At 43.1% G+C, this 27640-nt stretch overlaps 2 protein-coding genes across 2 annotated transcripts in view; both read left to right on the top strand.

Moving 5' to 3' along the window:
• Positions 1–27640, top strand: part of gp9 (glycoprotein IX (platelet)) — a 158444-nt gene that overhangs the window by 66223 nt on the left and 64581 nt on the right. The gene's annotated exons all lie outside the window — the stretch shown is intronic.
• iqsec1a (IQ motif and Sec7 domain ArfGEF 1a) overlaps positions 24888–27640 on the top strand; it is a 53482-nt gene continuing 50729 nt past the window's right edge. The window contains exon 1 of the mRNA XM_056261195.1: positions 24888–25021. Coding sequence (XP_056117170.1) covers positions 24945–25021 — 77 coding nt within the window. The 5' untranslated portion in view covers positions 24888–24944. The remainder of the gene's footprint in view (positions 25022–27640) is intronic.

Below are 27640 nucleotides of genomic sequence, written 5' to 3'. Positions count from 1 at the left end.
TCAGATTCATTTACATTGTGACTGTGTATCAGATGTAATCCACTCTGTCTGTGTCTGCAAAGGTGTGTGCCAAATGGCCCATTCAGATGTATGACCCACAGAAACTGATTGGTGTGAATGACAAAGAATCAGCATTGCTCAAGGTGGATTAGCCAGTTAGATCGATCTCCTGTGGGAGGTCCTAACAGGTTTCTATTGTTTGTAGTCCATAGGCTATGTCTTCATGTATAAAGTTATGTCTCACAGACAGAACTTTGGGTTAAGATTGTTGAAGGGCGACATGCTAACATCGCTGCTGAAGGACTGCTACACTACAAACCTTCAATAAATTCTTCTCCCCATAAGAACTCTGGTCAAGCTAACTTATTTTATGTATTGGAGAAATCTAATACATTGGCGAGCCACCCAAACCACTGCTCGGCCAAATACAGCAAAATCTAACACTTTGCACAGGCCATGCAAGTATCAATGTAAAGGGTAACTAAACCCCTGGTCAGAGCCTGACTCCACCCACTGGCAATATTTGAAAAGTGCTGGAAAAGTGGGCGGAGCCCAGCGGAGATAGAGGGGATGAACGGATACTCTATCCTGATCGTTTTCAATACTCGCAATTCCAACTCCTGACTCACTACAGTGGTTTTGACGAAACAAGATGGTTTTTATACTGCCATGGACGTGGTAGCTCGTACCAAGGGCGTGGTGAGCTGGAACCTGCTTACGTCAGCTCTCACCGCTACCGTCACGAAGCACCGCAAACATCCAATAGGAAAATTCAACTGCAGTAGCCACCGTTCAACCTGAAGAGGGCAGCACTCAGACGTTTTTACATCATATATTGTAGAATTAAAACACTTTATACCCAAATGTCAAAAAAGTTACTCGAATCAATGAACAGCACTAATAAAGCCCCAGTCTTACAGATCATTAATTAAAAAAAGTTGGTTTAGTGTTTAGTTACCCTTTAATGAGGTGCTCTGAAAATGATAAGCTGGTGGTTCTTTTCATAGTTAAATGGATCTTTTCCATAGTTTCATTTCCTGTTTCCGGTTCCATTCTGTCACTTTAACCATCTACCCATGTATGTGTAATTGTTTGTATGTTAGTTATGTGTTAGTGAATTTGTTAATAAAACTTGTGCACAATATGTATTTGGTTCTGATTATCTGCTTGCAAGCAAAGTCTATTTTACGATCTTGATCTTGTTACATGCTCTAAGCGCTGTACATGCTAAGAAATAATTATTTTTCTGTGGCCATGAAAGATACCCTTTTCTTAGAATAAATGAATAATCAAGAGTTCGTTGGACAAACTGATTAATTGATTGTAATATTAATTTAGCTACATCAAGTTAATCCAATTAACTGACCCAAATATTAATAATCAATCATAAGTTATGATTGATTATTAATATTTCCTCTTTGAGCTAACTCATTACACCCATAGAAAAAAAAAACCTATCACGTCATTGTCATACACAGAAATATACAGAGGATTTACACAGTATACTCACCGTTACAGTCATAGCAGCATCCAATAAAATAAACCACATAAATTATCCAGGGAAGAACATTTAATGAATGAACGCACATTCTGTACTTTCATTCTTGTCTTTTCATACATTTGAATTAATATATAATAATAATAATAATTCATTACATTTATATAGCGCTTTTCTCGGCACTCAAAGCGCTTCACATGGAAGGGGGAATCTCCTCAACCACCACCAATGTGCAGCTCCACTTGGATGATGCGACGGCAGCCATAGTGCGCCAGAACGCCCACCACACACCAGCTTACTGGTGGAGAGGAGACATAGTGATGAAGCCAATCAGTGTATGGGGATGATTAGGAGGCCATGATGGACAGAGGCCACTGGGCAAATTTGGCCAGGATGCCGGGTTACACCCCTACTCTTTCGAAAGACATCCTGGGATTTTTAATGACCACAGAGAGTCAGGACTCGGTTTAACGTCTCATCCGAAGGACAGATAACTATATATTGCATCAAGTCAGTTTAAAATGGTATGTAACATGATGTAAAATCTTAACACCATTAACTCTTCTTTCTGAGTATTATATGTGGAAATGAAACTTTCAGTTGTCCATTACTCTGAAATAATTCTTACCAGTACAACAACGTGATCATACCAAAAACTTCTAAAAAATAAAGTTTTGTTTTTAAACCCAGTATTCTTGTTATTCTAAATAACAGATTTGTGTGGACACATAATCGTTGTCATACAACTCTGATTACAGCAGTTCAGCTACACAATAACATTACTAAAGTTGCTGATAGCTAGCCTGCTTATCTAACGGAGTTACAGAATGGAAATAATTAATAATGTCAGGCTACTAAAAGAACCTGACTGTGTAAATATATAAACATCATTAGTCTTACTCTTAACTTGTAACTTCCGTTTTTCAAGTCGTTACTGCATTTTCTCGAGAAGTCTCTGGTGAGAAGGAACTGCAGATACACATGGACTGCGGATAGGTGGAAGTTAACTGAAAAGCGTCCGTGATTAGCAAGTGTGTTTGATTGGTGTTGGAGCAAAACTCTGCTGGACAGTGTTGAGTTTCAGACTCTTGGCTCACTGGTTGAATGGTTGGGCGAAAGATATCCGCTGGCAGATTTCACAACAGGTTCAAGATGTTCACTCAAATTCTCTGTGGTGACATCAGCAGCATAATTCAAAGGTCAGAGAGGTCAAATACTACATCTTCACACACTATATTAAGCTCCACCCTGTCTCAGCCCTTCGAATATTACAATTAATTTGGCTATGACTAAAATGGAAAACAGCTAATTATTACACTTGCAAGACAGAGCATTACAGACACTGTGCCAAGTCTATTTTCAGTCTGTGAGGTGTCAGAAACAGGAGTTCCCAGACATGCACCATCACTGGTACTCTATAGCTCAGTGGAGTTATCAAACACTTGATCCACACAAACACCATGTGGCTCGCCAGTACCTGTCACAGTGTCTGGTTGTGTTTTCACTGGGTGTCCACTAGAGGTCCCTTCCTTCCTGTATCCATTCACTCTAGAACCACATTTCCCATAATCCTTGTTTGTTCCCATCACTTGTGATTGCACCCAGCTGTTCCCATTTATGTTGTTAGTGTCTGTGCATAAATACCCTGTCTGTGTTAGTTCATGTCACGGAGTCATTGTATTGTATGTCACTCGTCAACGCCAAGGTCTGTTTCAAGTCTGTTTCTCGTTTGTTCTTGCTTGTTTTGTTTATTTGTTATTCGGACGGATTAAAATGGTTTTCGACACTGGCACGGATGAGTATGATTCAGATTATTTGGATTACGACTCTTGCATGGATGACGATGATTTGGATTGCCCTGACTGTCATGTTGCTGCTTTTGGATCCACCCAATTCTCCGCTAGCGATCGTGACAGAATGACTCCGTCCTCAAATGGGTCCAGCAGCATGAACATTTTGCAGGCGTTTGCTTTTGTGGCTCGGCAAAGGGAGGAGGCCATGACGCTCAGATTTCCTAAAGACTTTTTGTTCGACGACAGAGAGTCCTTTAGAGGAGAGCGTCTGGCCAGATTTTCGGGGACCCGTGGAGCTCGCAGAGGAGGAAGTACTAGAGGGGAGTCCCGGACTCAGTCTCTACTTCGGTCTTCCTTCGACCATGATCCGGTGACGCACAGCCCAGAACACCCTTCGCCGCGGGTCCTGTCCCGTCCTGAACCAGCACCTCGCCAGAAGGGACGACGGAGGAGAAGGAAGACCTCCTCCGTGACTGTCCCGGTGGTCCCTAGTCCGGTGGTCCCAGTTCTGGTGATCCCAGTCCCGGTGGTCCCTGTTCCGGTGGACCCGAGTAAGGTGGTCCCGAAACGGAGGAGGAGAAGGAGACCTGCGTCTGCCCAGTCAGAGATTGTCCACGTCACGTCTGCCCAGTCAGAGACTGTTCACGTCCCGTCTGCCCAGTCAGGGACTATTCACGTTCCGTCTGCCCAGTCAGAGACTGTTCACATTCCGTCTGCCCAGTCAGAGACTGTTCACGTTCCGTCTGCCTTCATGGACCTGGACTATCTGGAGCGTCTGGCTCGGATCCTGGACATGCCAGTGTCTGTTCCAGGGCCGATGCCAGTGTCTGCTGTTCCAGGGCCGGAGCCAGTGTCTGCTGTTCCAGAGCCGGAGGCAGAGCCAAGGCCTGTTCCAGAGCCGGAGGCAGAGCCAGTGCATGTTCCAGAGCTGGAGCCAATGTCCGTTCCAGAGCCAGTGCCTGTTCCAGAGCCAGTGTTCTTTTCTGTGTTTGTGTCTGTTCTTGTGACTGTTACAGTTCTTGTGTCTGTTCCTGAGCCTGTGTCTGTTCCTGAGCCTGAGCCGGTGTCTGTTCCTGAGCCTGAGCCGGTGTCTGTTCCTGAGCCTGAGCCGGTGTCTGTTCCTGAGCCTGAGCCGGTGTCTGTTCCTGAGCCTGAGCCGGTGTCTGTTCCTGTGCGAGTGTCTGTTCCTGTGCCTGAGCCAGTGTCTGTGCCTGTTCCTGAGCCAGGGTCTGTTCCTGTTCCACCGCCCTGGCCGCCCGAGGGGTCTTCACCGCCCTGGCCGCCCGAGGGGTCTTCACCGCCCTGGCCTCCCGATGGGTCGTCTGCTTCGCCCTGGCCGCCCGATGGACTTCCTCAGGAGTCTGTACGAACCCTGCTTCCTGCTCCGCCCTGGCCACCTGAAGGGTCGTCTCCGCCCAGACCGCCCGATGAACTACCTGTCCCGCCCAGGTCGCCTGAAGGGTCGTCTCCGCCCAGGCCGCCCGATGAACTGTCATCCCCTGGTTCCATTCCCTCCCATGGTCCTGGCCCTCCGTCCTTCCCCCTGATTCTCCACAGCTCCACCTCCCTCCTGGACTTGTTTTTTCGAGTGTTGTTTTCTGTCGTGGAGCGTCTGGTAGCCGCTCCGTAGAGGGGGGGTTATGTCACAGTGTCTGGTTGTGTTTTCACTGGGTGTCCACTAGAGGTCCCTTCCTTCCTGTATCCATTTACTCTAGAACCACATTTCCCATAATCCTTGTTTGTTCCCATCACTTGTGATTGCACCCAGCTGTTCCCATTTATGTTGTTAGTGTCTGTGCATAAATACCCTGTCTGTGTTAGTTCATGTCACAAAGTCATTGTATTGTATGTCACTCGTCAACGCCAAGGTCTGTTTCAAGTCTGTTTCTCGTTTGTTCTTGCTTGTTTTGTTTATTTGTTATTCAGACGGATTAAAATGGTTTTCGACACTGGCACGGATGAGTATGATTCTGATTATTTGGATTACGACTCTTGCATGGATGACGATGATTTGGATTGCCCTGACTATCATGTTGCTGCTTTTGGATCCACCCAATTCTCCACTAGCGATCGTGACAGTACCATCCAGAGGCTTGTGTTCTGCAAGTGAGCGGTGCCTTGTTGTGCATCATCTCAAAGAGGCACAACTCACTTTCACAGACATTTACCTGGACTTTACACGCCTAACTAACGCCTAAACCCGCCATTTTCAAGAAACCGCTGAACACGCATCTCTTTCGTCAACCCTTGACCCATTAATACTAACACTTACTATTCTAATTTATTCCTATTGTATCTATTTTTTTTTTTTTTACGTATTTATTAAAACAAAACTTGCTACGTATACTGTGCTAGACTGGTACTAGTCAAAATACCTACATATTGTTGCCCTTTTCTTGGTTTGATTGCTTCTATTGCTCTCCTTATTTGCGAGTCAAGTACAGCCCGGATCCGGCGGACTACGGTAACCTCTGGATAAACAAAGAGACTAATATTAGCATTAGGGGTGTAACGATACCCTCATGTCACGATTGGATACATATCACGATACTGAACTCACGATACGATATTATTGCGATACTCCAAGACATATGGTAAAAGGTTAACAAAAAATGTACTGTTGATTAAAATGCTAAATTTGATATTACATTGTGGGTTTAAATGAATAGGTTTGGACTTGGTGCTGAAACCCAAGGACAATGGTGCCACCAGAATAACAATATTCCTGATTCTGAAGCTGAAAATACAGAATAATTTTAGACGAATATGCTTGCACTCTGTCACTGACTAGATATATTTAAAATAAATGTCAGGTAACATAAGACATTTGGCATTATCAGGACCCACAAATATCCCCCCACTGCATTATTATACACTATATTCAACAATATATATAGTAGTTTAATGTAGTACTGACACTAAAACTCTGTAAACTTTAATTTTTTCAATTTTTATTTTGGGGAACTATCCTCGATACATATTGTCACTATCCACGATACGTATTGTTGCATTTTTGTATTGCGATATATTGTGGGACGATATATTGTTACACCCCTAATTAGCGTAGATAAAGGATAGTAAGATAATAAGGGAGTGGCGCCCTCGTCGATGATCTTGTTGGATCCGTATATTCAGTCTTAAAGTGACAGCACTGAGGGTGCTCTTGTAAAGTGCAGATGTAGGCTAAGCAACGGCTCCACCAGTGTACAGTCACACATTTAGGATTATTTACAAGCCATCACTTTTACCAATAATTGGCATAGAATTTCAAAAATATTTTGCTACGAATATTTTTCTACACTGTAAATAATTATATGATTCACCTAATTTTATTGTCAGTTTAATGTAATTTTAAGTTGAAATGACTAAAACATCCAAGTTGATTGTACTTAAAAATTTAAGGCAGCAATCTAATAGTCTGTCTTTAAATTGTTTCAATGCGTTACTATTTTAATGTGTCATATTTCTGTCCCGTGGAGATTGAATCCAGCATTTATATGTAGATGTAACTTCCCAAACTTTACAGCTTGCAATTGGCCATTGTTCCTCTTAGCAGAATGAAAAACATTACGTTTTATTCACTAGATTATATAGGCCAGGGGTGGCCAGCGTCGGTCCTGGAGAACCACAGTCCAGGAGAGCCACAGTCCTGGAGAACCACAGTCCTGGAGAGCCACAGTCCTGGAGAGCCACAGTCCTGGAGAGCCACAGTCCTGGAGAACCACAGTCCTGGAGAGCCACAGTCCTGGAGAGCCACAGTCCAGGAGAGCCACAGTCCTGGAGAGCCACAGTCCTGGAGAGCCACAGTCCTGGAGAGCCACAGTCCAGGAGAACCACAGTCCTGGAGAGCCACAGTCCAGGAGAGCCACAGTCCTGGAGAACCACAGTCCAGGAGAGCCACAGTCCTGGAAAGCCACAGTCCTGGAGAGCCACAGTCCAGGAGAGCCACAGTCCTGGAGAGCCACAGTCCTGGAGAGCCACAGTCCTGGAGAGCCACAGTCCTGGAGAGCCACAGTCCAGGAGAGCCACAGTCCTGGAGAGCCACAGTCCTGGAGAACCACAGTCCTGGAGAGCCACAGTCCTGGAGAACCACAGTCCTGGAGAGCCACAGTCCTGGAGCCACAGTCCTGGAGAGCCACAGTCCAGGAGAGCCACAGTCCTGGAAAGCCACAGTCCAGGAGAACCACAGTCCTGGAGAGCCACAGTCCAGGAGAACCACAGTCCAGGAGAACCACAGTCCTGGAGAGTTTTGCTCCAACCCTGATGATAACTCCGCTGCCTGTGTCTTTCTATTAACCCTTAAGACTTAGAATTAGCTTGTTCAGGTGTGTTTGATTAGGGTTGGAGCACATCTCTGTAGGACTGTGGCTCTCCAGATCCGACATTGGCCACCCCTGATATATAGGCTGTAGCCTCGAAAGCGAGCCAAGTCTTCTCCCTTTACAATCACTAAAATGCTGTCGCTTTGTCAGTTAATCGCTATCTCATAAAGTTCCATTATAATCAATGAAGCTGCCAGCAATGCACATTAAATCTGTTACTTACATCGTGTCTACACTGTTTGTTAATGAAAGGTTTCGTGAGCCTGCATAACTCAGCACAGAATCTGGCGTTTTGAGTGGTGAGACTCTGATTAACTTAAACACCTCTGATTGGACACTGCGTTCAAGAGATCAACAACTATGTCAGTGATTGACGACATTGCTCACCGCTGCAAAAACAAGTGCAAACACAAGTACTCACTGGAGCGTTTGCCAAATCTGTTTCGCCAATTATTACAGTATCAATGGAGGGTGCACTTGCTTACCCCTGTGGAACCAGGCCCCGCCCCTTTTATTTTGGGCAGGGATTATTTAAATGAGGAATATATATTGTTCCTGGAAAAGACCTCAAGACTACAATGGAGGCGTAGGGAGGCATAGGGAGTTCAGAAACAGTGACACTGATATAAAGAATAACTCCCGCTGGAGGGACTTTGTAACTTTGCAGAGCTTTTTTATGCTCAAACAGCAACATTACACACTAGGCCTGGGACACACTGGCTGCGTGGCGTAAGCGTCTCAGCTGCGTGGCGTGTCCGTTTTTATTTCGGCTCCCATGTTAACAGCCCTGATAGCACACGTACATCACGGAAACGTCTATTTGATGTGTGTGTTTACATCTGGAAGACGTATTTTTAAGAGTGTTTGCTCATCTGCAATTCGTCTATAGGACGTTTCCTGTCAGATGTCAAATAGACGTTTAGAAGATGTCTTTAAGATGTAATGATTTAGACTGTATGTTAAACTGACATCTTAAAGATGTCTATCAGATGTTAGTAAACAGCAGATGCTTTCCAGATGAAGTGATCTTTAACAGACATCTTGCAGACGTACGTGTGCTATCTGGGAGGTTAGAGCTTGCAGACTGCCTCCCAGATAGCACAAGTCTATTTGATGTGATGTTTACATCTGGAAGACGTATTTTTAAGAGTGTTTGCTCATCTGCAATACGTCTATAGGACGTTTCCTGTCAGATATCAAATAGACGTTTAGAAGATGTCAGTTTAACATGCATTCTAAATCATTACATCTTAAAGACATCTTCTAAACGTCTATTTAAAATCTGACAGGAAACGTCCTATAGACGTATTGCAGATGAGCAAACACTCTTAAAAATACGTCTTCCAGATGTAAACATCACATCAAATAGACTTGTGCTATCTGGGCTGCGTGATACGCGCGTGCGTCTCAGACGCGGCTCGAGCCGCGCGGAAAACGCGTGCATGCTAGAAATAGAACCGACGCCTATTTTTCACGCGACACGCAAGCGTGTACACGAATAAATATTAATAAATTACATTTTGATGGTTGAAAGTCTAGGTTTTGACATAAATTCAGATATACATATAATTTAAAAATAAATAATGATCAATTTTCAAATATTGCACCTGTCAATACAGAACGAAATATTATGTAGTCTATTTTGCTGTCAATACTGCTGACAGTGTCTTTATCAGTAGGCTTTATATTTATGCTTAACATGAAATATAGGGCTTCCACAATACGTTCTCCCGTTACATCACCTAGCAGCAGCAGCGCCGCGTCACGGCGTCAGACACGCTTCTGGTGTGCAAAGACACAGAAAACACCACGCAACTGACACGCAACAGAAATGCCACGCTCACGCCACGCAGCCAGTGTGTCCCAGGCCTAGATGAACATGTAAAAAAAGCAGAATAGGACCCCTGTTGTCAATGCTGTTTCATTTCTCAGATCAGAAACACATTCTCTCTTATCGTCTTGACCTCTAGCTGCTGATGTTGATGCTCTATTGCGCGTGTGTGTGTGTGTTGTGGGCTCTGTTCAGGAGCTCTCTCCTCCTGTTTCCATGGAGACCCGATAGCCAATCAGCGTCCGTGGCTGCGGACTGTACTAAAGCCTGCAGATGGAGGAGGCAGAGCATGTCTTACACACACGAAGAAATCTCACATGTGTGCATCCGTATCCACACACACACCTCATCAGCATTTGTAATTCTCTCCGTGCTCTGCGTCGTGTCAGCGCGCGCTCCCCGCATCATAACACCGCGCGTCTTGCTGCGGGCTGCTGCTGATGCGCGTGTGACGTCACGGGCCACGAACAGCGCTGCTCCACCTGAATGAGCGAGAGTACGCGCTCACGGCACACGAGCACACGCAGAGCCGCGGCCATGGCGCACAGACTCAGCATGATGTGAGTAAATCATTACATCCGCATGTGTTTTTACCACAGTGCACCTGTGTTGACGCGCAGAGTCGTGTGTTTTATGTTGAGGCTTTGTGATGGGCTTGCAAATGTGTGTGTGTGTGATGATGGGACTGGCGTAATGATGGCGAAGCCTGCAGTTGTGGTCATGAAGTGAGCAGGATAATGTGCTGTTGTTGCAGTGAATGACAGTGATAGGACTGAGGTGTTTTCAAGCGTCATGCAAAACACGAGTTATGTGTGTGTGTGTGTGTGTGTTTGTGTTTGGATGGAGCTGATGTGCATTATGACGCAATTTCACAGTCACATGCTTCTAGCACAATGTGCTGTTATAAACTGTGAGGTGTGATGCATTTATCCTTCATGTGCAGGACTCAGTCTGACCATCCGTCCTATATATAATTGCAGACATTATTTTAAAGCATTATATCTTTCTTTTTGCTGTTTATTTGTATGTTCTTGCTCTTTTATAAAGCGTAACACAAGCATCTGAAAAGCGCATCAGCGAGTGCGTTTGTGTTTGTTTGACCCTCTCAAGGTGACCGAGGTTAAACTGAAGCACACATTAGCACTAGTTCATGGTCTAGAGGGAATTTACACTCAGTTCAAGGTGATTTACTGCTGTCCTGCTTCTTCTGCTCAGTGCCAACTGTTTACTGCTGGCTATTTATTGTTTTTGTTGATGTTGTTGTTGCAATAAGCATGCAGTATCTGAAGTGTGCACTGATAAGTGTTTCCTTTAGTAGTATGCTTCATTATATGACCTCATCATATCATATTTGTAATTCAGCCAGTGGCATCCAGTTATCGTTATAATCAGAAAGATATGTATTTTGTTATTTTGTGTACATGCACTTGTAGGGCTACACCATTTGGAAAAAATGTCAATATGGCTATGATAAAAATAAGATTCATATTAAATGAAAGTAAAAAAAATACTTAATGGAAAATAAGAAATATGACTATTGTAATATTTCACTGTAAAATAAAAGCATTTATTTGCGTTCTGATACATTTGCATCCAGCCATATCACGATGTCAGTTGTGTCCCGGTTACGGTTGCAGCCCTGCTTCTGTCTGTATGATTCACTGAAGGACTCATTGTACTGACGTGATGGTGAAATGGCTATCAGTTAAAACCAGTGTCACACACAGTGACCAAACCATAACATTTCACAGTGAGTTTAAAGACCCCATGAAACCACTAAACGTGCTCCGTTCTGCCCTGTGGGGACATGCTTCCTCTGGACTGCTGGGACAACAAGCAATGCCCTGCTGAAAAGCCCAGCATGAGTTGCATGTCAGTCCAGGCTGGTTTGAGGTGGTTTAATGCTGGTCTAGCTGCTAGTTATGCTGTTCTCAATCAAAACTGTGAATTTAAAAGGACCATAATAGAGCCATCTACTTTACCAAAGAAAAAGACCTCTGTTTTGCCCTCATTTAACTTTAAAAAATGTAACGCCATCAAATTTTTTATATCTTTTAGAAACGCTAATAATGAGTTGGTAGAATGCCTTAATGGTAAGTAGAGTATCATTGGCAAAACAATGGAAAGTGCTTCCTAAAAATGCTACCAATGGGAGCAAATACATATAAAAGAGAGCAGGACCGAGGACAGAGCCTTGGGGAACCCCGCTGTCTGTTGATACCCTGCTGAAAAATACAGCAGAAACCTGCATGAACTCCATGTTGGTCCAGGCTGGTTAGAGCTGGTCTAGCGCTGGTCTAGCTGGTGGACCAGCCTAGCATGCTGTCCTCAATCAAAACTGATCTGGTATAGCTGGTCCACAGGCACTCCTGCAAACCAGCGTCCCATGCAGCTCCCAGCATGCAACACATACCTTATGCTTCTTCAACAGGGTAGCCTTTGTTTTATGTTATATTAGCCACATTATTTGTAAGGTGGCTGCAACATACATGAACATTATTTGCCACCTGATATTCCTAGCTAGAAGTAGGTGGCCAAGATGATATCATGAATATTTTTGTTGTTGAAATCTGCTGGGGGAAAAAAAAAGAGTTGTGCTGCAAGTCACTCATAAGAAGCAATAATGTGTGACAAACACTGGAACATTTGTGCACTTTCCCTGTTACGTCCATGTAAGCATTGCCTGCAGTGACTAAAGCAGTGCATCTGTGACTGAAGCAGTGACGCTGTGTGTGTGACGGCAGTCTGGTGCAGAGTTACATAAAGACCTGAGCACTCATGGAGAAATCAACATCTCCACATTTATTCATTTATTCATCGATGTCAGACACATTTCTGAACATGAAACCGTTTCAAAAGGATGAGAGCGATTTATAATGTTACAAAAGTGTATCTTAATTCCCCTAACAGCAAACCATTGTATATTCCGCTGTCTAAACGTGTCGCCTGACTCCTGTCTCAGAATAAATGTGTATTTGAATCCTCATAGCTGCGCAGTGCTCAGGGTAATGCAGGACATCAGGAAGCTGAAGTGTGTTTGTAGTGTTGAGTCGATGGCGGCGGGTGTCTGACGTGTTTGTTTCTCCTTGTGTCGTAGGTATGTAAATGCTTTGCACCAGTACTGCTGTCCTGCGCCGTGTCGCTCTAAGCCGCTAGCTGTACCTGCTCCTCTCTCTGAGTGCAGGTAAGAGGCGCTCTAGGCCAAACCTGACAGACTGACTGCTGCTCATCACACGCAACTGCGCTAGAGAAACCTCACGTCACGCTCTTTCTCCAGCAGTGTCATTGATCACCATGTTAAAGTCAATTTAAAGGCATTTCATCAACTTGTTTCATATTTTGCTCTGTCTTATACAGCGTTCACGCCATGTTGTAATTACCGTGAATTCGAGATGACAACACATGACATTCGTGGACGCACCCTAATTTTAAAGGTTTTTAATGTATAATACAACTTTTCAACAATAATAATGTTGGCTAGCTTGATCTTAGATCAAATCTATTTCATTTAAGGGTATAAATTATACATTGTTGTTGAAGAGCTTTAAATCTTTTCTAAAGCTCAACACCTTTGCTGTTAGTTCAAATGAAGGATATCTGAAGTGTCAGGACAATATTTTGAAATGTGATGTGCTTTTATTAGCCTAGATGGTTTACTGTAATTCCAGTTCATGAGAATGATTTGTTTGTTTCCATAATATCAAACTGCCAAACAAGGTAATAGAGTAACATGAAGTCTTGAAATGACCTGACAAATGATAGAAATTGCTTCAGTTTTTCACCAATGGAAATGTGAAAATATACATACATAAAATTACAATTCAAATGATTTAAACCAAAAAACTGCAATAGTTTTTTGTTGTTGTCTAAATCAAATCTGAAGCATTGTGAATGGTTCAGTGTGATTTTTTTTTTTTTTTTTTTTAGCTGGGTGTGAATCTCTTGTCCTGTTATTTACATCAGGTGATGAATGATTGAATGATTTCTATGATTTCAGTTTTACCGTTAGTGATTGACTGCAGAGAAGTGTCTGTGAACTGTGAATTCCTGTCAATTTAAGATGGTCAACTCAAGTTGTAGAGCGCCGCTATCAATCTGGTTCATAAGTGAACTGAGCGTGAACAGGACGGGACATAACGCTCCGAACAGGACCTGGCAACCACTGCGTAAACCTCTTTGCATGGGGCTCAATCTGCTCCCTAGTTCAGCAGTCACTCTTGCCACAGGATTTACAGTTTAAAAATAACTACAATTTATGATTATTTATATTTATGTATGTTCTGCAGTTGTATATTTTATTAGTTTTGTTTAATAGATTCCTTGAGGTTTTGAGGCTTTTGCACTGTAGGGTCTGATTAGATTCATAGAGGATTTTTTTAGAGATGTTTCACATGTCTGTTTTCTGTCCTATTGTTCTCATAAACTGGAATTTCATTAACTTATTTTTTAAATTACAAAACATAATGTGAATCGTGTGTTATTATAGACCAATTTGTTGTCAATGTCACAGCTTGTCACTCAAAAGTGATGGCAAAAATAACTCAAGTAGTTATTCTCAAAAGACTGACGAAAACAGCCCTTGTTTGAGTGCTCTGCATCTCACCATAACGTCTCAGGTTACGTATGTAACCCTGGTTCCCTGAAGAGGGAACTCGAGCTGCGTCGAGACGCTGTGGGAACGCCCCTGCGTGATTGCGTCGTAAAGCACGTGTGATTTCAGTCCAATGGTGTGACGAGACATCATAGGTGAAGGCTGACCGGCCACCTAATTGTGGGTGGGTGGGTGGTTGAGGCTATCTCACTTGCTTGAGATAGCCTCAACCACCCACTTGCTCATCCTCTGCTTAGATGTGGGGTAACCTTTCCTAGGTGACCCGAAGCAGACAAAGAGTTGATCTGATTTTCGCCACAGGGCAGCTCTGTGGACATAAGCATCCAAAGCACTAACAGGGCACAGCAGATTAAGTTTTTCCTGATCTGATAATTGAAAGGGTGGAGGACAGAAGGCCTGCAACATAATAGGACCAGTAACATTAGTTGGGACCTTAGGCACATAACCCGCCCTAGGGTGAGGAAAAGCTTTCACCATTCCAGGTGCAAATTCTAAGCATGAAGGAGCAACCGACAAAGCTTGTAAGTCTGCAATTCTGTAATGTAGCAAGGAGAACTAAAGTTTTTAATGTGAGGATTTTCCTCTTCAATAAGCTCAAAGGGAGTCAAAGCCAGGCCTTCAAGAACAACGGCCAAATCCCAAGCTGGTGCGTAGTGCAGGCCTCAGCCTCAAAGTGCCACAAAGAAAATGAGTAATGAGAGGATCTCTCCCTAATGATGCACCACCCAAAGTAGGGTGGTAAGCAGATATAACCGCCACATACACCTTTAAGGTGAACGGAGATAACTCAGCAGAGAAACTCTCTTGCAAAAAATCCAGCACTTAACCCCTAATACAGTTGACCGGGTCCAATTGACGTTCTCTACATCAAGAAGAGGATAGTCTCCTCTTAAAGGCATACAGTCTTCCTGGTCTCGACGACCTTGGTCGAGAGACCAGATTCTATGAGCTGGGCCCCCTCAGAAGCCAAGCCCATAGTTTCCACAACTCTGGGCGAGGGTCATATATCGTGCCCCCTGCTTGGGACAATAGGTCCTTCCTGATTGAGGAGGGACATTAGGTCCGAGAGCCACACTCGGTCTGGCCAGAACAGGGCTACTAGTAACAGACGGGCCCCGTTCCAGGAAACCCTCTCCAGAACTCCCGGGAGCAGAGCAATTGGGGGAAAAGCATACAGCTGTAGTCTCGGCCACACCTGTACCATAGCCCTAGGGGAGCTGGATACGTGAGGGAGAACCACATGGGACAGTGAGTTGCCTCTAGAGATGCGAATAGGTCTACTTCTGCTTGACCGAACTTCTCCCACAGGAGCTCCACCACCCTGGTGTGGAGTCTCCATTCCCCGGGCCTCAGCTCCTGCCTTTACAGGATGTCCTTGGTTTTGATGCCCAGGGATATATACTGCCCTGAGAGAAAGCAATTTCCCTTGGCCCCACAGGAGTATCTGCTGTGCCTGTTTGTATAGGTGACGCAACCTCAGACCCCCTAATGGTTGATATAAGAGACCACCGGACAAGCACATAATGGCCTCTCAGGTCTGGGAGGAAGTGTTTCAGTGCCTGATATCATTTGCAGTCGATTTATGTGCCAGGAAAGTTGATGGCCCTGCCACAGACCTTGTGCCCTGTGACCACTCATGATCACCCCCAACCTGTGAGGAAGCATCTGTCGTTAGCGTTACGTCAACCAACACTGCCCCCAACACTGGTCCCTGGGCGAGAAACCAAGATTTCTTCCACATGACAATGGCACGTAAGCATCGCCGCATGACCTTGATCATGCGAAACGGATTTCCCCTCTGGTAGAACCCCTTGGTTTTGAGCCACCACTGCAGGGGTCTCATGTACAGAAGGCCAACAGTTATTACTTTGGACGCAGCTGCCACAAGACCCAACAGTTTTTGAAACTGTTTCAAAGTTAATGACTGGCCTAGTTTTACCCCATTTACGGCTGAGATAATCGAAGCTATACGAGCAGGGGATAGTCGTGCCTGCATCGTAGTCGAATCCCAAATTACGCCTAGAAAAGTAGTCCTCTGAGCTGGAAGGAGTACACTCTTTTTGGCGTTGAGCCTCAACCCCAACTTTCTCATGTGGGCAAGAATGACATCTCGATGCCGAACCGCCATCTGCTCGGTTTGAGCTAGAATCAACTAATCGTTGCTATAGTTCAACACGCGAATGCCCTGGAATCTCAGAGGAGCCAGAGCAGCATTCATGCATTTCATGTAAGTGCGGGGTTATAAACCTAGGCCGAAAGGAATAACTCGATATTGGTACGCTTTGCCCTGTGATGAGGATGGATGGCTACGTGAAAGTAAGCGTCCTTTAGGTCTATCGTGACAAACCAGTACTTAAACCGAATCTGTGACACGATCTGTTTGAGTGTAAGCATTTTGAACTTGAGCTTTAAAACTGTGCAGTTTAGTTGGCGCAGGTCTAGAATAGGACACAATCTTCCATCCTTCTTTGGAACAATGAAGTAGCGGCTGTAAAACCCTGACTCCCTGCTGGAAGGAGGAACCCTTTCTATATCCTTATTTCGTAGAAGAGTCTGAATTTCTTGCTCCATTACCAAAGCCTGCTTGGGGTCCACCACCATGGGAGGTGACGTCTGTGACGTCACCCGCCTATGAAATCTCATCACACCATTGGACTGATTTCACACGTGCTTCATGTAGCAATCACGCAGGGGCGTTCCCACAGCGTCTCGACGCAGCTCTAGTTTCCTTGAAAGGGAACTATGCTAAACGCCTGCTTTTGATCATCATCCCCATCTGCCGTAACTCTCAAATCCTGTACTCATGTTCGGTACACATTCCAAAATTATCTCCTGAAAAAGTCCTGACAAATTTGATGTCAGATGCTATTGTCCCAGTGACGTAAGCATGAAAAACCATAGAAACCGTCAGATCTTTTTACTTCTGTCATGTTTAGTGGCGGCTGGCGAGGGACATTTTTGAGGAGGCTGGGATTTCATTGCGATTTGGCTACTTACTTTTCTTGCATACAACATTTTGCCAGTTTTCTGCCATCATTTAGTGTACTTGTGCTGCAGTGTTTGCAGACATTGGGATTGGTCTATAATCATCAGAATTACGGTTATGTAAAGCGTGCTTGAATGAGAAGTCACATAATGTATGATTTAGGATGCCTAGACCAGTGGTTCTCAACTGATGGGTCACGACCTGTGACCCATCTGTGGTTCTCATTTCAAAATGAGTCCCAGAATAAATAAAATGCAACAAAAAAAAGGCTTATAAAGGAAGAGGAAACACCTCTCATATTTGTTATTGTTGACGTCCGTCCAACCAAACATGCATTTTGGCACATTATATGCCAAATGATACAGATACCAACATGACATGCCTTCATCCTCCAAAACTACATAAGGTAAAAAAAAAATTAGGATAAAAAACACCCACACAGTCTACATTAAATACAGGTACATCACATTCTCTTATTTATTTACTCCTATGTCATGTTCAGCGGCGGGGCATTTTTGAGGAGGCTGAGGTGGAAATTGATTGATCATTAGCTATGATAAAGCAATATTAGACTTGGGTTTATCACAGTTTTTGTGATAAATACACTCCTATACATGGATAATATAAAGACTTGATAACTGACCGCACCAATTTATAAATGGCCCTGACATACAAATATCCACTCGCTTTAAGGTTCTTCAGTAATTTGGATTCCATTGATATTTTGACCAAACGGGAGAGTCACTCTTCAGTTTTTGTTTTTAATCTTTTGATAATCTACACCTGCAAATACAGTGAGGTTTAGCTTCTCTCATAACCAATGGAAGGCTTGCTTCAATTGGATAATGACAGCTAATTGGTTTTAGGAATGACAGATCAATGGTCTTGATTGTAATTGGTTATTTTTGTGGAACACATTTCAGTTTGTTACAAATACCCTGTGTGGATTCCTGGACTTTTATGTTGAAGTGTTTCCTGTTGTTTCTTGTGCCATGCTTTGTAGTCTGTTTGTAGTCCTCAATGGGCCAAGCTCCGCGACTGTATAAACATAGAAGTCCAGGAATCCACACAGGGAATATGTAACAGTTTGCCTCCCTTCTGCCTTTTTTGGAAGTGTTTTTGACAGAAGTCTGTGACGTTGCATTATGTGAAAATCCATTCTGATTGGTCAGTTTAGTAATGAGAGGAGTCGTTATGCTCTCAGCCTCCTCCGGCACTGCGTGTAAATCAATGTACCAATCGCCTGGTATCACACATAAAAGAAAAATGAAAAGAAACTATTACTCTTTATTATGGTCATCATCATCAAGTTATGATCAATTTTGTACGAAAATTATTACACGATCAGGTAAAATGTGGGTCGTGAAGCACCACTGGCTGAGAACTGCTGGCCTAGAGTATGCAGTGTGTAGTGTGTGTGTACTGTTCTTATAGTGTGCTTCTCTCACAGGAACCATAATGTGCTGCATCAGTTCTGCTGTCCTCCATCTGGAAGCAGCAGTCCTTCAAGATAGCAGGAATAACATAACATCTCCTGTCCAGCCAAGGATCTGTCCTCTCTCACAAAGCGTTCTTCCAAAAGAGCTACATGCACTCATCCCTCCCTCCATCCATCCGTCCGTCTCCTGCGGGAACAGTGTGTTCCTCTGGGGAATAAACATCACTGTGTAGGACAGATGGGTATCTTTCTGCAGTAGTTCATTTAAAACTTCAGTCCGTGAACACTGGAAGAACACAACCATAGTGCTAGAACTGAATCATGCAGTTTAATGAGTGTTTAACCACAAACAAGTACCTCTAATACAAAGATACAGAACTGAGTGTATTTTGGACAGTGTGGAAGACTGAAAAAGCAGTTTCATTCAGTATTCGGAGTGATGCATGACATGAGAAAGCAATATCTACCTAAATATCAATTACTGTATCACAACTGTATTTGCGTTGCCTGATATCAGTAGCTTATTGTCTTGAACATGTAACAGGATTCAAATTAAAAGGTTTGTTTTTGACCCTCTTGTATATGATTTTTCTGTTACATCTGTGCAATTGTTTTTTTTTCTATTTACAAAAAAAAAAAATTACAAAACATTTTTTTGGAGTTATGACAACTGTAACAAATGAAGTCCACTGGAGGTAAGTAGTAGCGAGAACCCAAATGCAATTTATTCCAAAACGTCATCAAACAAAGGCATGGAACTCAAAACAAGAACATAAACTTACACAACATTACAGGAAACATTCAATACTCGACAAAAACAGTGCAAACATGAGGGCTTAAATACACAGACTAATTACAAGACAAGGAACACCTGTGAACAATGATCAGACGATTAACCAATGACAAGACACATGGCAGGATCACATGACAAACAGGGAATCACATGACAAGACACAGAAACATGACAATGACAAGAACAAGAAACAAAACCCAAAATGTGACAACAACTTCTAATGAAATTACTAAACCAACAAGCGAGTTAGAGGAACATAATTATTTGTAGCATGAACACAAATCTTTAAGTTGATTACTAAACTACTTGAGTTGTAGCCATGGAACCAATTAATCTCATCTACACTGAACAAAATGATAAACGCAACACTTTTGCACCCCCCCCCCCCGGAAAAAGGTTGTTGATTGTGGCCTGTGGGATGTTGGTCCACTCCTTAATGGTTGTGCGAAGTTGCTGGATATTGGCAGGACCTAGAACACGCTGTCATATACGCCGATCCAGAGCATCCCAAACACATTCATTCATGCTGACTGGAGGAATGTCCACCAGAGCTGTTGCCCGTGAATTGAATGTTCATTTCTCTACCATAAGCCGTCTCCAAAGGCGTTTCAGAGAATTTGGCAGTACATCCAACCGGCCTCACAACCACAGACCATCCACATCCAGCATCTTCACCTCCAAGATCGTCTGAGACCAGCCATCCGGACAGCTGCGACAACAATCGACTTGCATAACCACAGAATTTCTACCCAAACTGTCAGAAACCGTCACAGGGAAGCTCATCTGCATGCTCGTCGTCCTCATCGAGTCTCCACCTGACTGCAGTTCGTCATCGTAACCGGCTTGAGTGGGCAAATGCTCACATTCGATGGCGTCTGGCACTTTGGAGAGCTGTTCTCTTCACGGATGAATCCCGGTTTTCACTGTACAGGGCAGATGGCAGACAGCGTGTATGGCGTTATGTGGGTGAGCGGTTTACTGATGTCAACGTTGTGGATCGAGTGGCCCATGGTGGCGGTGGGGTTATGGTATGGGCAGGCATATGTTATGGACAACGAACACAGGTGCATTTTATTGATGGCATTTTGAATCCACAGAGATACCGTGACGAAAACCTGAAGCCCATTGTTGTGCCATTCATCCACGACCATCACCTCATGTTGCAGCATGATAATGCATGGCCCCATGTTGGAGGATCTGTACACAATTCCTGGAAGCTGAAAACATCCCAGTTCTTGCATGGCCAGCATACTCACCGGACATGTCACCCATTGAGCATGTTTGGGATGCTCTGGATCGGCGTATACGACATTGTGTTCCAGTTCCTGCCAATATCCAGCAACTTCACACAGCCATTGAAGAGGAGTGGACCAACATCCCACAGGCCACAATCAACAACTCTATGTGATGGAGATGTGTAGCACTGCGTGAGGCAAATGGTGGTCACACCAGATACTGACTGGTTTTCGGACCCCCCAATACAGTAAAACTGCACATTTTAGAGTGGCCTTTTATTGTGGCCAGCCTAAGGCACACCTGTGCAATAATCATGCTGTCTAATCAGCATCTTGATATGCCACACCTGTGAGGTGGATGGATTATCTCGGCAAGGGAGAAGTGCTCAATAACACAGATTTGGACAGATTTGTGAACAATATTTGAGAGAAATAGGCCTTTTGTGTACATAGAAAAAGTCTTAGATCTTTGAGTTCAGCTCATGAAAAATAGGGGCAAAAACAAAAGTGTTGCGTTTATAATTTTGTTTGTATTTCAGTTCAAATCCACAGGTATCTTATATTTGTATATTTAATGAACAAGATATTACTTATCACTGGCATTAGTGCAGTCATTGCATCAATAGAGTCAATATAGAGTTTATCTTCATGTATTCAAGCAATACTGTATTTTTCAGCAAGCTACGCATCTAGAAAAGGGCTGGGCGACTCTGGCCCTTGAGATCCACTTTCCTGCAGAGGAAAGCGGCAACATTAATAATACACACCTGTACAAGCTAATAAAGTTCTTCAGGATTACTAGAAGGTGAGTTTGATCAGGGTGAAGGTAAACTCTGCAGGAAAGTGGATATCGAGGGCCAGTCCAATCCAAAGATGTGCAGGACAGATGAATAGTAGTAGTAAAATAGTAAACCACTAAAACACTGCAGCCCCTGCTAACAAATATATGTTCTAAGAATATTTTGATAACATTCCTATTGAGTTATAAAAACATTATTTCTATATTTTCACTGAACGATTAAAAAGTCCAGTTTAAAAAAAAAAAGGTTAAAAAAGTGTTTTCTTGGCTATGTGAACGTTAAGGGAACATTCCATTTCATAATTTTGCAAACATAATGGGAATGTTTCAGAATATTCAGAGAACATTCAAAAGTAAGTATAATATTTAAAAAAGCATTACTACTGACTACATAGCATAGCTGGCAGTGTCATCTGACCTACAGCACGACATCAGCCATGTTGCTGTTCCCAGAGGTTTGTGAATCTGACGGCTCCTCTCCCGAGGCCTCGTTGGATAGTGAGATGTCCACTGGATGCACATTTAAAAAATCTGTGTATTTTTCACCTACTCCTTTTATAATTACTGCGTATTTGGACATGCTAGTCATTTTACATACTGCTTTTCAGATTGCAATGAGCTCAGCTTTATCTTCCATTTACAGTGCGAAGAATGACCAGAAATTAATATCAGCTGTGAACTTGTGGAGATTTCCAACAAAATTTGATTACAAAACTCAGACATGAATATATGATGAGATGATAACTAGATGCCACTCACATGTGATGTGATGAGGTCATGTGGCATACTGTTTGAAACATACTCCTGTTTTTATCGTTACATAATGCATTAGATATGTTTTGCATGCTGGGAGCTGCATGGGACGCTGGTTTGCTTCATGTTTGCCTGTGGACCAGCTATACCAGATCAGTTTTGATTGAGAACAGCATGACTAGGCTGGTCCGCCAGCTAGACCAGCTCTAACCAGCCTGGACCAACATGGAGTTCATGCCGGTTTCTGCTGTATATTTCAGCACGTGCCTCATATATTTACGCACTTTGGACCGACACTGAAACACCATGCGTTGTACAGTATAAACAGTATTTTCAGAGTTTGAGGGGGAAAATGTCAAATGGGGTCTGAAAACACGTCAATTGAAGTGAGGATGAGTCTGGTGACTTGGAAAAATCCATTCAGGAAAAAAGTTATGAGGATGCGCAATGCCTTTATGTAAACAGGTCACTTGATGCGTTTGCTCAATAACTAACCCAGGGTTTAGGAATGCATCATGTGAAACTCAGGTTAAGTATAAGCAGTGTGAAGCGTGAAACAATATACCCCAGGATTGTGTTACCCAGGGTTTGGAATGACCCAGGGTTAACTATTTCAAGTGTGAAAATACCTTCTATTGCCTCTAGTGGACGACACAGACCATTACTTCAAGATCTTGGCTCCATTCCAGTTCACATATTTCTAAGAATGAAAAGTGTGTAATGTGCTGATGCATACTTTGTGAATTTAACAGCAATGGCATGCTTTCCAGGAACCTTTGACATCCAACTTTATATACACTATGATTTGCAGGGATTGATCTCTATGCAAGATGGTGTGTGGCAGGCCGTCTGTCTGGTTCATCGTTTGTTTGTGTTTTGTCATTATTTTGTTTAACTTTTCTAATTCAACACATTTCTTCACTTTTGACTTATGATTGGGGTCAGTTACTATTCATCAAATCAACTGTGGATATATTCCCCAAGGTTCTGTCCTCGGTCCTGCTCTCTTTTCTCCCGTTGGGTAGCATTTTTAGGAAGCACTTTCCATTGTTTTTCCAATGACACTCAATTGTACTTACTATTAAGGCATTCTACCAACTCATTGGACTCATTATTAGCGTTTCTAAAAGATATCAAAAATTGGATGGCATTACATTTTTTAAAGTTAAATGAGGACAAAACAGAGGTCATATTCTTTGGACAAGTAGATGGCTCTATTAAGGCCCTTTTAAATCCAAGCACCGTACTCTAAAATATCGGTAAGGGATTTTGGCTTTTTAAATTATGATAACTTAAAAATGGATAAGCAAAATAACTGTGGTCCAGGCTTGTTTTTATAATTTTAGTCTTAGTTAAAATTAAGCATTTTCTACCAAATTCAGACTTTGAAAGAGTTTTTCAAACTTACATCCTTTCATGGTCAGATTTCTGTAACTCTGTATATATTTTGGCCTTCCCTCTGCATCCCTAGCAAGACTACAAACAGTGCAAAATGCTGCAAAGTGAGCTCTTTACATTGGCTCCCAGTCCATTTTAGAATTACATTTAAATTTGTAGAATGAATCCCAACTAAAAGTGAACACACACCAGAACCAGTACGCCAGAGTTGTTTTGTAATTGGCCCTGATAGTATGTGTGTGTATGTATGTTTGTATTGTACATTGGTATTGTGTTATTTTATGTTACTGTTGACCTGTCAGGCGACTGTGGATGAAAATTAGCATTTGGCTAAATCTGGTACAATGCATGAAATGGAAACATTTCTGTTAAAAATTGTACATGGTCCCTTTATAAATAAAAAAATTTAAAAAATTGAAAAGCAGAGAAAGGCATTTTTCCCTTTATAAACCACAGTCTACCTGAGAATTTACGCACGTGGAAAAGTCTCACATACCGCCCATTACACACACACACATTCAACCATAATTAGTCAATGCAAATCACCTCATGAATGGCCATGCATATTAAAATGAGCCAGCTAATCTAGGGTTAACCCTCCACCCACCCTGAGCTCATTAGAAAATGGTAGTTGAGATAATTCAATTGATGTATTTCTATTTTATCATTTAATTTCCTTCATCTGCCGTCAGTCCCTCAGCTCACCATCGGTGTCGCCAAACTGCTCCGTCTCCAAAATGTTCTTACGCATGCGTCAGAGATTTACCTGTCAAGTTTGTCTTTATAAATCAGGACTTTTGCGTACGCCTCTTTCAGGGCCTGTGTCGTGCGACGCAGCGGTTATAAATGAGGCCCAGGGTCCCATGATCTGAATAATGACCATTTTGAGGGTGCCTTGAGCTTCACTGATGGGTCTAATGGACACATGAGAACCGCTGGTCTCTATTCCCGGAAAGACTGGCCTGCTTCTCAATGCAGTAGAGGTAAAATACAGCGTGGCTTCTGTACATGACATCATAGGACTGAGGACGAGGGATCCCTCCCTCCACCAGGGTATCGCCAGCAAACCATTTGCAAGTTCAGTAGTGATGTTGTTGCCAGGCAACCGGCGTTCAGCATGTAGAGGTGCAGATCTGCTCATGGATGCCGTGGGTGAAAGGCACGGGCTGGGAACGGTTTAGGAAAACCCTGCAGCGAGGAGCACCTGAGCTCTGGAAGTTCCTCATGTGAATCTGCTCGACGCTGGATCTGATGACAGTGATGGTGAAGAAGACACTGGTGCAGTGAGGGTGGATCTGCATCTGACCTGGTTTCCTCAGCAGAACCTCTCGTGTGTGTGTTTGAGCTCTCGAGGATGCGTTGGGCTCTCGATGTTTGGCCCGAGACAGCAGTCAGCGTGTATCATGATGTTCTCCGCTGCATTGCATCTCTCGGCTGGAAACCAGCTTGATCATTTTGCCATGTGACTGAACATCCAGCCCTGAAAATGTCCCGGTTTAAAGCTCTGTGTTTGGATTACTGGCAGGTTTTGTGTCTGCAGCCCAATAGCACATTTTTCAAAAGGTAAGTGTGAGTTGTCTATGGTAAATCATAAACATTTTATATGCTAACAGCAGAAACAGAATTTATATTCAACATGGTGATGACAATTGCCCCTATTTACACAGTGTGTGTGTGTGTGTGTTTTAATCATTTGTTAAAATGACTTTTCCACTAATGTCACCTTGGCCGTGTGAGTTATGGTGAACGTTAAGCAATAGACGGATAGCTGCTGTTTTCAGCTGGTTGTGGTTGGTAAGGCTGTCCTTCTGTCTTGGAAATAGTTCATTCAATAATTTAACACTAATAACGTTATTGTTATCAAGGTTAGCGAGTATAATGCTAGATTTGAGATGAAGCGTTCCCATCAGGAGACGTGTTCATGCTGTCCCCGATCAGAGGAGTGTGTGTCAGTGGTGTTGAGGAGCGCACATTCAGCTCTGACTCCGTGCCGGAGCGCAATTCACACTTTTCATCTTCCAGTCAATTCCCGATGGAGAACCTCCAGTCTCGCCCTACATATTTTCTCATTGAATATGCGGTTTAACTCTGAAATATATCACATGGGCAGCAACACAAAAGGGGTTGTTTCTGGAGATCGCCCTGATCTCACACACACACACACACACACACACACACACACACACACACACACACACACACACACACACACACCTGTGTGTAATGAGGTGCTCCTGCAGATCTTCATGAGCGGGCTCAGGTGTGTGTGTGTGTGTGTGTGCTCAGGGCTGGAGCTGAACTCTGTAGAGGTAGATCTGCAGGAACAGGATTGGACTTTCCTGGTGTAGGATTTACTTTGAAACAATTTTCACTCAGAAATTGCCTGGACGTTTAAGAAATTATTACAAAGAAACAGCATGTGAATTGACAAAGAGGAAAGGCTGAGATAGTCTTGTGGAACGTGCTCCAGTAACATGGAAGCTTGTTTCTGCCACAGAATAAAACTTTTTAAAAGATAATTGTGGCAAGTTTACATCTTGCAATTACGACTTTATTTCTCAGAATTGCGAGATATAAAGTCAGAATTATGAGATAAAAAGTCGCAATTACCTTTTCTTATAAATGCCTCATTCATTCTCATTCAGTCTCATTCATTTTCTATTTTTTTTTCTTTAAAAAAGAAACAAGCTTCCATACCAATAATCTTTGATTTATCTATAAGATAAAAAAATAAAAAAAACAGTTTTTACAGTTTAATTGTAATGTTATTTAACTTGTGAATACAGAGAAATGTGCTCTTCTGTGCTTTTGATCAAATGTAATGTATGTTGTGCGGTAACACCAGTAGTGTTCACTCCTGAGCGTGAGGTTAGGTAGGGCAGCTCCTGGGTCGTAGCGTTAGTGTATGATAGAGATTGTGGAAGCTTTATATTGTAATCGCTGAACACCTCAGAACAGTTTAGGCAGAGGCGTAACGGCCATGTTTTATTCAGCCTGAGGGTGGCGCTGTCAGGAGGATTGACAGGCTTTAAGTGATCAGTGTCCTGGGCAGCAGACGGAGACGCACCTGAGGGTGGACTTTCTCTGTGGATCAAACATCACTTCCAGAACAGGAGTCATTTGAGTAGAAGATGTCTTCTCTTGCAATGAGTTTTTCATCTTCCTGTTATTGACACAATATAAACTACATGGATCAACTATTTGTTTGCTTTTTTTGTTTCTTGTTCAGAATGAACTGCAGACTGAGATGGGCTTCTAACAGTGTTTGATGGACATCTTCAAAAGAGACCCATTAGTCAGAGGAGTGTGTGTGTGTGTGTCTATGGTGGAATATTTGACATGTTTTCTGGAGAGTGTGTCAGATAAGAGAGACACAGCAAACGTGCAGAACTAAAACTCCCAAATACTGCACATTAGGAGAAAAGGTTCTGCTGTATATGGAAGCCTGCCTAATGAAGCTCTGATTAAATGTGTGTGTGTTTGTGTGTGTGTGTGTGTGTGAAGAGCGCCTCAAATGCTCCAGTGATGTCGGGCTGTTAGACAGTGATATAGAGGTCACATCCTCACACAATGTTTTTGTTTTTTCTTGGTTTTAATATTTAATTAAAAAGAGTTTAGTACAACAATTACTACCATGATGTACTTATTATTTCTTGTTTACATCACAGTTAATTAGAAAGCTGATTTTTGTGCATTGTAATGAGAATTTGGGGGCGTTAGGGGGTTTAACTGTCATGAAAATGATGTCCCAATGCAAAAGATCATAATGGCTCTGTCCCTTCAACGGGAGCTTCTGTGAGGGAGAGGATGTTTTTGAGAAGGAACATGCAGCGTGACACCGGAGACCTCGGATAACTCGATCTGCTCTGATCTGAGACAGCAGACAGCATTACTTATTTAGGGGCCGTCCCGAGCCCAGCAGACGCACAGACGGTCCTGACGGCTGCTGGTGTGTCGCTGGACGTCGCTGGTCTTCTCTGAGCTCCTGTGTGCCTCTGATGTGCGTGAGTGAGCCTCTCTTTCCACACTCAGGATAAATGCTAAACTTCATAGACTTTAGGATCATGAAAAACAGTGTTCAGAGCTTTTAATTCAGTGAAGTAATTAGGTTAGTGAAGACATTAAAGTCTAAAGACCGTAGTGGGACGAGCCACCAAACACTGTTGTGCAAATGAACGGCCA

Source organism: Rhinichthys klamathensis, unplaced genomic scaffold, assembly GCF_029890125.1.
Source record: "Rhinichthys klamathensis goyatoka isolate OS25496 unplaced genomic scaffold, OSU_Roscu_1.1 h1tg000010l_1, whole genome shotgun sequence".
In the NCBI taxonomy this organism is placed as follows: domain Eukaryota; kingdom Metazoa; phylum Chordata; class Actinopteri; order Cypriniformes; family Leuciscidae; genus Rhinichthys; species Rhinichthys klamathensis.
Note: the sequence above shows the minus strand (reverse complement) of the source record. Positions and strands in the feature narration are given on the sequence as shown.